This window comes from Helianthus annuus, chromosome 15 (assembly GCF_002127325.2).
Source record: "Helianthus annuus cultivar XRQ/B chromosome 15, HanXRQr2.0-SUNRISE, whole genome shotgun sequence".
In the NCBI taxonomy this organism is placed as follows: domain Eukaryota; kingdom Viridiplantae; phylum Streptophyta; class Magnoliopsida; order Asterales; family Asteraceae; genus Helianthus; species Helianthus annuus.
Window position 1 is genome coordinate 174,005,903 of NC_035447.2, and position 11,579 is coordinate 174,017,481.

At 29.8% G+C, this 11,579-nt stretch overlaps 2 protein-coding genes across 2 annotated transcripts; both read left to right on the forward strand.

Annotated features, from left to right (window-relative positions):
* Positions 1-230: 230 nt before the first annotated feature.
* Positions 231-2,657, forward strand: LOC110913034. The gene is made up of 5 exons (XM_035983673.1): positions 231-388; positions 919-1,245; positions 1,315-1,407; positions 1,488-1,691; positions 2,398-2,657. The coding sequence occupies exons 1-5, from the start codon at positions 299-301 to the stop codon at positions 2,542-2,544; spliced, it is 861 nt and encodes a 286-aa protein (XP_035839566.1). The 5' UTR covers positions 231-298; the 3' UTR covers positions 2,545-2,657.
* Positions 2,658-8,750: 6,093 nt separating this feature from the next.
* LOC110914659 lies at positions 8,751-10,674 on the forward strand. The gene is made up of 2 exons (XM_022159441.2): positions 8,751-9,625; positions 10,437-10,674. Exons 1-2 carry the CDS (start codon positions 8,751-8,753, stop codon positions 10,672-10,674), a joined length of 1,113 nt encoding a protein of 370 aa, XP_022015133.1.
* The last annotated feature ends 905 nt before the right edge of the window (positions 10,675-11,579 follow it).

An 11,579-nucleotide genomic window follows, 5' to 3' on the forward strand; every position in this document is an offset into this window, starting at 1 on the left:
GAGCTGGGGATCCACCAAATCCGGATCTTTTTCGGAGAGGGACACACGAGACTGATGGTAAGTTATCAATTATTATTTAGTACTTTTATTACATTTATTATAAATGTTGTCACTAATTATATTTAATTTTATTTTAATTGCAGCGGTTCCCCCAAGGAAAGTTAGGGGGAAAGCCAAAAACCAAAAGCTTCGCAGGATGGTCAAAGCCGGGGGGGGGGGGGGTTCTCTTACATTCGATAGGGATGTAACGTATACTCCCGTCGGTGTATCGAGCGACTTATTTGCACACGAGGCGGGTATGTACATGTGGCGGACCATCTCGTTCGATAGAATGGGTTGGGAGAAACTTCTGACTCCTTATAGGGATGCCATCATGAACCACCTAAAGGTAAATAAGTTATTTCGCCTTAAACACCTTGAACCATTTTTTAAAAAACTTTCAATCTTATTTGAGTAAATTGCGACTTGTTTCAAAACCCCATTTGTAAGGCTGCTAGCGACCAGTTTGTACAACTGAACAAACATCAGGGATAATTTTAGCAATTTACTCATCTCTATTTTACCCAAACATTTTATTATATAAGTGTCTTCTTTTATATTTATTACAATGGCAGCGAAAACGCAGTGAAAACCCAGCAAACGGGTGCAAAAACGCAACAGTTTGCTGCTGCGTTTGCAGCCGTAAACGCGCCGTTAAACGGCTGCGTTTTTACACCCGTTTGCTGCTGCGTTTGCAGCCGTAAACGGGTGCAATAACGCAGCCGTTTGCAGCCGTAAACGCGACGTTAAACGGCTGCAAACGCAGCAACAAACGGGTATAAAAATGCCGCCGTTTGCTGCCGCGTTTGCAGCCGTAAACGCGTCGTTAATGTTTTAACGTTTTTATATAATGTTTTAACTTTTTTGTTTAATTCCTAGGAGAACTTCAATTTCGATGAAGTTGAACAGGATTTGGACGCTCATAACATGCAAGGCGGCATTAGACATGTGCTTATGAAGCGGTACTCCGGCCGCAAGAACGACGCTAAGAAAGAATTTCTTACTAATGGAGGTTTTGACGATGTCGAAAGAGCAAGGGCATACCACCCCAAGGATATGCCTTATGAAAACTGGCTGAAAACCGTTGATCACTTCTTGGACCCAATTAATATTGCAAGATGTGAGGCAAACACAATAGTCCGCCAACGTCAACAATTCCCAAACCATGGGGGTGCAACGTCATACAGTAGCACCGCCTACAAACATGTAATGTTTTATATGTGTGTGTTTGTATGTTTATGTTTATTTAATAATCTAAGGTTTAATGTTAAACAGGGTTTGAAACGTCTTGATACGTACCGCAAAACTCACACCGATAAAGATGGGAATTTTGTTGACCCGGTAGCCGAGCAGAATTATGTAAGTATCTATCTAAAGTATTATTCTCTATAGTATATATATATATATATATATATATATATATATATATATATATATATATATATAATCATCTTCGTAAAATACAACTTAATTTAGAATGCGAGATTATGTGCGGAGAAAGCGGCGGTTCTCAACCGCCGAATGAGGCTGTCGTGTTTCAAATCGTGTTTGGTGATCGACGAGGATGGTTCCGGGGGCTTGGGCATAAACCTTCGAATATGCCATCGAACCCGTTTGGTGCGCAACCTCAAACCCCACAACCCCTTTCGGAGGTAAACTATACAATTTGACTTTAAAAATATAACATGTATCCAAACAATATCTAATATTACAATCTAACACTATAGGTTTTCAATATAATTTAGGCTTTTAGTTTTGGTTCTTTTTTTTATATAATTGATCTTTGGTATGTTTCTTAGGATAACCAAATCAAATAAACCGAACAAATCTGTTGAATTTCGTTCAGTTAGACACATTTTTCATTAGGATTGATTCGGTTTAACAACATAACTGTTAAAACTTGTTAAATAGTAGTTCTACTGTTTGATCGAAGAGTCGGTTTTAGTTTTTGAAGTTTTGTAATGTTTCTTAGAGAACATTTTTTTATTCTGTTTCATCAGTTGAGGATTACATATATAATGTGGCTTTTGTTGATTACTATTATCGCTCTACTCTGTTTTATCCACTAAAAACCAAGTATCGGTTTGCTTATGTTTTATTAGGTTTTATGAACCCAATTCTCTCGTAAGATTATGCTCATGTTGAAAAAAAAAACATAAACATATTGTAGAAGCTGGTTTAGCAATGTTATCTAATGCCCACGTTCCTGCTTCTTATTAGTTAGATGATTTTAGCTTTGTGGTTTACATATTGTTGAACCTTTACATATTTGCTTTTTTCGTGTTATTTTATGTGTTTATGGTATATTCTAAAGCTATAGAATACTCAGAATATTGGTTTTGATATGTATTAATGTAGGAATATGTTTCGAGTTTGTTCCAAACTCCGGCATTCGTAAACCAACTTGAATCCTATCTTGCGGCAAGGGGAAAGCAAGCCACAACCGATGATGACTATGACGATGCCGACCTTTTTGACAAGGATGATGAGGACGACGATGAGTAATTAGTATTATCTACTTGTAGTTTTCGAATGTTATTTTTCGGATATTTTAGGATGTTATTGTAAGGATACGTTTTATGCGATTTTAGTATGTATAGTATTATGTTTGTTTAGTTTGTTTGTGTTGCGTAAAACTAGAAAATTGACAGGTTTGTTTATAACTGGAAATACTGCAAATGCTGCAAAATTAAAAAAAAAATGGACTTTTAGCGGCGACATGTGTCGCCGCTATTAACTCTACTCATTAGCGAAGACACGTGTCGCCGCTATTACCTTTAGCGGCGCAGTCACCGCTATTGATCTACTTTCTTGTAGTGTAAGGAGAGAGGTTATGTATTTGTTTTTTAATAAATAAGTTTTATTGGCTTGTATGACACCGTTCTCCACCCTCATGAATCATAAAAATCGTAAATATCTACACAAGGCTCACGACTGATTTTCTCTCTCACTCTCACTATTCACCAAACTTCTAATGGCATGTGATTGTTGATACATTCACATTTATTTAGTGGACATATCAGATTGTGCTATACATCAATATAATATTATGATACATTCACATTTATTTAGTGAACATATCAGATTTTCTTCACAACATACTCATTAAATTAATCTTTTAATTATTTTAAAACGATATCTTTATATTTTCTCGCAATTAATTACAAATAATTACTAAAAGTGACACTGTGATGCACGGATGCATAAAGTATACATCAATAACTTTAGGTATACATAACTATTATTATATATCTAACAATAACTAAATAATATATTTACATATTATATAAAATCGTAAACAAAAACTAATACAGAATAAAAGTTGTTTTGGGGACAAATATATATTATAATAATTCAAGTTAAATCTTTTGATTCAACCATTTATTTAATGAGAAACAAAGTTTATTCATTCTTTAAGGATTTGATTTATATAGTTTTGTGTACATTTTCTTTAAGACATAATCTATTAATGAGAAACAAAGTTTATTCATTTTTAAGGATTTGATTTATATAGTTTTGTGTAAATTTTCTTTAAGACATAATCTAATCTAACTTATAATAAAGGATTCCAATTAATATCATGTGACATTCTCTTCTTTAATTTTTAAAAATTAATGATTATTAATTATTGATGTATATCTACTATTTTATTATAATCGTATGAGCAGGGGCGCAGCTTTGCAGGGGCCAAGGGGCGCCCGACCCCTCGAACTTTTTGCTCAGTAGTGTCTGGTATGTAGTTTTCGTATAGAATTTTTTAGGTATAAACGTTTTTGACCCCCTGGTTTTATAAAATTATTAGGTATATACGTTTTCGACCCCCCGGTCGAAAATCTCAAGCTTCGCCACTGCGTATGAGGTTTTTGCAATCAGTATGCTTTTTTGTATTTCTGTTATCTTTTTTGTATTTCCATTATCTTATTAATATATTAACTTATTTATAAATAGGGTTAAATTATAACCTTCTACCTTTAACTTTTTGATTTATTATATTAGTTAGACTAGGTTAGAACCCCGTGTATTACACGGGTTGAATAAATGTAATTTTATATATTAAATAATAAAAAATGAGATCTTTATGAACCACGTATATTGTACGGGTTAAATAAATGTAATTTTATATATCAAATAATAAAAAAGTTATATATTTAAAAACCATGTGTATTACACAAATTAAATAAATGCAATTTTGTATACTAAATACTAAAAACGTCGTATCTTCAAAAAAACCCGTGTATAATCGGGTTGAATAAATCTACCCAAATAATAAAAAAATAATAGATCTAAAAAGAGTTATATCTTTATATTAGATACTAAAAATATCGTATCTTTAAAAAAACTCATATATAGTCGGGTTAAAACTCATATTATACGTGTTAAATAAATCTAATTTTACATAGCAAATGATAAAAAGTTATATTTTTAAAAACTTCGTGTATTACACGGGTTATATAATTGTAACTTTGTATATTAAATAATAAAAAAATATTTTTAAAAACCTTCCGTTTTACACGAGTTGAATAAATATAATTTTGTATACCAAATAATAAAAAAAAGTTATATTTTTAATAAATTTGGATAACATTGAATATTAATTTATTATTTAAATATTTAATATACAATAAGTAGGAAAGAGAGGTATTTGTTTTAAAAATATATTAAATTAATAATTTAGATTTGAGGATAATATTTTATTAAAGTATGATAAGATTTAATATTAATTTATTATTTATTTAATTAATATAAGATAAGTATAGATTTGAGAATACCTTTAATGGATGACACGTGTACAAAAGTTGGTTTCTTTTATTATAGTAGATAGATTTAATAATTTAAATTAAATAATAATTATCTACAATTAAGTAATATTAGATGGTCTAGAATAATGACAAGTGACCTTTTATTGGTTTCTTTTATTATATAGTATAGATATAGATTTATCACTTTATAGTATATTGTTTCTTATGTATATAATAAACCACATTATCATAATTTAAAAAATATATATTTAAAAAATAATATTATAGTTTAATAGTTAGATGAGAAATTTTTGAATTAATGGTGAAAGCTTTTTTTTTTTTTTTGGAGTATTAGCTTGTAAATGCCGAACTTTTTTTTTTTACTTTGACTTATTTTTACATATTTTGTCTTTAATCATTATTAGTTATAGTAAGCGACCTTTGCAAGGTTTATCACAATTTCATTTTTTTCAACTAACTGACGTTAACATTTTTAGTTAACTTTTTGTAAAATGATTATTTTTCCCATGATATTTAAATACATAATAATTATCTACAATTAAGTAAGAGTAGATATTCTAAAATAATAACCTAGTAATTAATAAAAATAAATAATAAGATAATTTATGGAACTTTATCTGTAATTTTTAAATGTTTGAAATATATATTAAATTTAATAATTTAAATTAAATAATAATTATATACAATTAAGTAATATTAGATGGTCTAGAATCATGACAAGTGTCCTTTTATTGGTTTCTTTTATTATATAGTATATAGTATAGATATAGATTAGATTAGAAGTTAGATTAATATATTCATATACTACTTGTATTTATTAGTTAGATTTATTAATATTAATATATTAATATTATGTCTGCTATTTATTAATCATATTATCCTTGATAACAATTTCAAAATAGTTAATTGTTTTTTTATGCATATCATCATTAGTAGTTAATTGATTAAACATATGAAATACTCCTTTTTATTAAATTAAAATAATAACATAACTGATAAATAAGAAGAATAAATATTTAACAAATTGTTAAATAGGATAATAAAGTTACAAACGTTAATATTAGATATGCTTAAACTGTTAATATGAGAAATATTATACATATGTCAAAACTAATTTGCATATGTTTATCCCATCCCAAAAAATCGATGTCCATCTATTATTTAATCAATAAAGCCGTTTTCAGATCATGTGGTTATTGTTAATAATAATCTTGACGAAAGAGTGGGGGTTTATGTACTTTTTTTAGAATAAGGATGAGCTTTAAGTTTTTTTTTTTTTTTGAACGGCCAACGAATCCTCTAAATGGGCTACTGGCGAAATTCACCACATCGGGATACACTCGCCTTCCGAACCGGGGAAAACCCTCACCTAGGGCCGAAGCCCGTGAACACTCGCCCGAAGGCACGACAGTGCGGTGAGGTAAAACCCGCTCAGTTCAAGGATCGAACTAGCGATCGCCGCCTACTCGCCTAGTCTCTCATCATCACTAGGTGCCGCAGAAACTAAATGCTAGGGGTAGGAATTGAACTTGGGTCACTTGGAACACAAGGTCTCTCCCTAACCACTCCACCACTAGCTCATTGGCGATGAACTTTTAAGTTTTGTTAATGACTTTAATTTAGTTTAAATTCACTCGAATTCAGCGTCGGTGCAACTCTTAGAAAGGGTAAATAGCTAATGCTTAAAACTAAGAATTAAATTTTGGAACAACATTTTTCTTAAAGAATTTCAAAGCCTCTCAGCATATTATCAATAAGTAATTGAGTACGAGGCCACATCTTCTTCTGAAGCATATACAAAATTCAATTAATCTGTTATAAGTTATAAATTATCGCCTTTTGTTATAAGTTATAATACTTAAATACGAGAAATAAGTTTGATAAAAAATGTTCATCAGCCGCACCCCACATCGAAAATACCATATGTGTATATATATATATATAAGATTTATGTAAATATGTACCTTATATAATAACTACTTATTTTTTGTTAAATGCCAACCAAACTATCTAAAAAATACATATATATTATTGTGTACATTATTCATTTATATAATTTTTGTATATGTTATTAACTTATATAATTTCTATTGTTAAACTCGTGTAATACATGTGTCTATAAGATAGTGAATTAATATTTGATCGAATATATACAATAGGTTGTATTATTGAGTTCATCAAGTTGTATTAATTATGTATATTAGTTTATTAAAGTAGTATAACATATTTTGTTACTTATATAGTAAGATACATACAACACAAAAATGATAAATATATAATTAATACATATGTAGTAAACAGATGGTAAGTCATGATATTATATTATATTATATTTTTATTGCGTAAATAGAATAAATATGGAAAATTATTAGGTGAAATCAATTTGTATTTATTCATTATGTACATTCTCGTATTCATATAATAATAATAATAATAATAAGTTATTGTTTAAGTTTGAAAAAGGAGAGCGTTACTATAACATTGATGTTCGTAAAATGTAACCGTTTTATTTGTCACACTTAAAATAAAAGATACTAATAGATTATGTGATTCTCACATTTTCGTTATATTCGGTTCTGAATGAAGAATCCCCCTCTATTAGAATAATACATCATATTTTGCTATATATATGAAAATATAACAAATATGTATAATAACTAGTAGAAAGGAATATGCACATTTAAAAAAAATATAATTATATAAAAAACTAGCTAGTCATTGGAAAAAAATCGTAATTTAACGGTAACATATATAGATGGATTATATACAAAAAATGTGCATTATCTGTGTGAAATATTATATATTTTATTTGATTCACGTAAAATTTGTAAATAAAGATGTTATTTTTTGTTTTTATTTGATTCACGTAAAATTTGTAAATAAAGATGTTATTTTTTGTTTTTATTTGATCACGTAAAATTTGTAAATAAAGATGTTATTTTTTGTTTTAAAATTAACAAAGAAGATATGATAAATGATAAAAAAAAATGACTCAGAAGAACACTTTATATTTTCATTTAGTATATTATATAAATTTGTTTGTTGGATAATATTATATAAATATATTTGTTTGGTTCAGTTTTAACCAAGAAACAATTAAAAAAGTGTCGTAGATGTTTAATATTTTTTTTGGCTAACTAGTTATTATTATAAAAACAAATACATGAACCACAAAATAAGCTATGTTTTAAGAAAAAAAATAGTATTATATGCAAAAGTATATTTATACTAACGTAGGTTATTTTTAAAAAGTAAAGATAAATTGAATTTTAATAATCTAAACTATAATTATTAGATGATAATAATATACACTAACATTATCATCAGTGACACTTCTAACTTATATTTTCGTTACTAATGACAATCACACCCTAATGGAAGATAACTATAAAAGTGGCTTAACTTACATTATGGATTATTAAAATCTAATCTACCAAAAATAAATGAGTGATTTGAACTAATAATTTGAATATTTGATGGAGATACATGTATATTATTTAATTTGAATTTAACCTATATTAAATTTAATTAACAATTTTCTATTTCTAAAAAATTTTAATGTTACTTAAGTGTGAACATATAATTTTAATACATGAAACATTAATATTGTATTTGATTAATTCAATGACCAAAAAGAAATAAAATGTGATTACATAAATAGGTAGACATTTAATATGTTCATATTACTAAATCTTTTTAATATATCAGCAAAAAGTAATAAAATAATTACTATTATAAAACATACACCTTTAATTAACGTTTTCTAAAACATAATTGCCTTGTTTTCAAAAATTTTAATATTTGCGCCTTTTAAAGGTTATTTTGGTATTTCAAACAAAACACCTTGCTTTCTTACCTTGCCTATATATTCTAGTCCAAATAGTTCACACAATACACACTAAATTAGCTCATCACTTTACAGTTCATACCCAAATCAAGTTCATAACTCCAATGGCTGATATCTTTGTATCACCAGACCAACCTGCACTTTTTCCGATGACGATTTCATTGCCTTCGATCACCCGAGAAGATTACTGTCTCTTTTACAAAAAAGACCGAACTTTGTTCACCATTTTGCTTGTAATTCTCCACCGTGAGGTTGTCCAGTCAATACACGTGATGGGGTTTCTGTTGTGGCTTGAAAGAGAAGGGTACACCTCAAAGAATCTGGTTGAAACCATCGTGAACTCGTTGACACCCGATTTAATCGATCGGGTTGCAAACGAGGTCGTGACATGCCTCAAGTTCTTGGAAACAAAATCTAAGAACTTGGTGCTTGAAGGAAGCAGTAGAAGCTATGACATATCGCTGCTTCAGTGTTTTCTTGATCGGAAATGTATACGTTTGGAGGATCTTTATCGCGATCGCCATTTGATTATCGATGAGGTGTCACGCATCGCGAATGAGGTTTCCAATAGGGCGTTTGATGACATTTTGGAACGGTTCATTAGGTGTGGTGAGCCTTTGGTGGTTCATACTCCACAAGAGGTTAACATTGGTGGTGGTGTTGGTGGTTTTCGATATGTTGGCCCGGTTGTCCCGTTCCCGTCATATGATATCAACAAGTATGCTGGATTTCATCATCAGCAGCAGACACAGATGGCTGCTAATGAAGAAGATGCACATCATCACGCTCTAATCACTCTGGAAATGTACCTAAGAAAACAAAGAAACTTGGTTTTGAATCGGTTGTGTGCTCGCGCTCATTCTCCATCGGTTGTACGTGATTCCAAAGAAGAGATACCACAGGAAAACCGGACCATCTTCTTGACGTTTTCGAAAGGGTACCCGATTTCGGAACAAGAAGTTAGAGACTACTTTACTAGGTATACATCTAGGTTTTTTTTTAAACTTGTTGTAAATCTAGGTGATACGTTACCTCTATAAGCGAACTCGACAAGTTTGTTTGGGTACTTGAGAGAAGCGAATTTCATAGAGTTTTTCATTATTTCACCAAACTCTATGTAGTTCGCTTACCAGCCTAGTGAATATTTTTCCAAACTCGCTTATAGAAGTAGCGAATTGATTAGAAGTAAAAAAGTTCTTAAAAACACCTAAAATAAAATTATAGTTCTCTTTTCTAAACCAACCATTAATTAAAAAAAAGAGTAAACTGCCATTTTGGTCCCTGAGGTTTATGACTTTTGTCACTTTAGTCCAAAACTCAAACCTTTTGCATCTGGGTCCCTATGGTTTCAGTTTTATTGTCATTTTGGTTCAAAAATGAAATCAGTTCATATTTGTCTTATAAAATCATGCAATTTTGTCATTTTTCTCAGGGGCAAAAGAGGTCATATTTGTTTTATAAAATATGGTATTTATTTATAAAAAAGAAATGATCATTTTGCCCCTGCGGAAAAGGACAAAATAGCAGGATTTTATAAGACAAATATGACCTGATTTATTTTTGGACCAAAATGGCAATAAAACTGAAACCACAGGGACCCGGATGCAAAAAGTTTGAGTTTTGGACTACAGTGGCAAAAGTGACCAAACCACAGGGACCAAAATGGCAGTTTACTCTAAAAAAAGGTTCCACGTCTCTTATCAATATTTAATTATAATTTATAATGAATGTGTAATTTAATTATAGGTTTATGTTTGTCTATAACTTGATATTTCGGATGATATGATCAGAATGTTTGGGGATTTCATAGAGACCATCTTCATGCAACCGGTTGAAGCAGACAACCAACCGCTTTTTGCCCGGATTGTGGCTCGATCTCCATCCATGGTTAGTGCGGTGGTTGATCGAGATGGTTCGGATGGCAAATCAAAATACTATATCAACGGGAAGCACGTTTGGGCTAGGAAATATGTGAAGAGAACACCATCGAAGGATGCTAATGAAGGCGTAGAATCTCCGCAACCTTAGATCATGGTCGATCGAATGTATTATTCATCTTTAGTTTGGATGGATCAAGTGGTTCATGTCTAACTTCATTAGAAGTATACTTTGTTGTATAATTCATATATAATGGAGTGGATCTTATTATTTATACCTTCATATATATATATCGTTTTAAATTATTATCAACGCCACATAATAAAAAATGAGGTGTATATACAAAATTTGGATAAATATATATAGGATGGTTTCACGTTTTATTTGGCTTTTACTCATAAACCGAATATGGAATGGGCGTGTGAATACATTGTTTTGTATTATCTTTTTTTCTTGTTAAAAACTAAAAACGAATCTGGACTAGTAAAGATTACAAATTAATTCACATCAATGTCTTTGTGTACCCTTTAATTTGATATAATATAATTATCATATTTTATAAATATCATGTTAATTTCTAGTCATATATTTTACCAAAAAAAAGTTTTAATTAAAAGATCACAAGTTTCAAACAATTAAGCAACCAACTTTTAGAAGTGAAATGAGTGAATCTCGGTTAAGACCACTTTATTAGTTCATCATTGTTTATAATACTTGTTAGATTTTTTATATAAAAAAACTAGGTTAGTTCCCCGTGTGTTACACGGGTTGAACAATTTAAACTATATAGTATAGACATTTCTTGTAAATGCAAAACAAAGACAGAGACATTTACATACCATATTGACATAAATGAGTTAATATAAATGTAACCCATCAACTCGTACATATTAATTAATATCGTATAGTTCGATAAGACGGCTCTAATGTCGGTTGAATGAGGTCATCAGAGTCTATATGATACCCTTTGTAGGACTTCTTATTTTTTGAATCTTTGTATTTGATTCTAAACCTATTATTAATATTATTGATAATAATTTTAGTTATATATATCA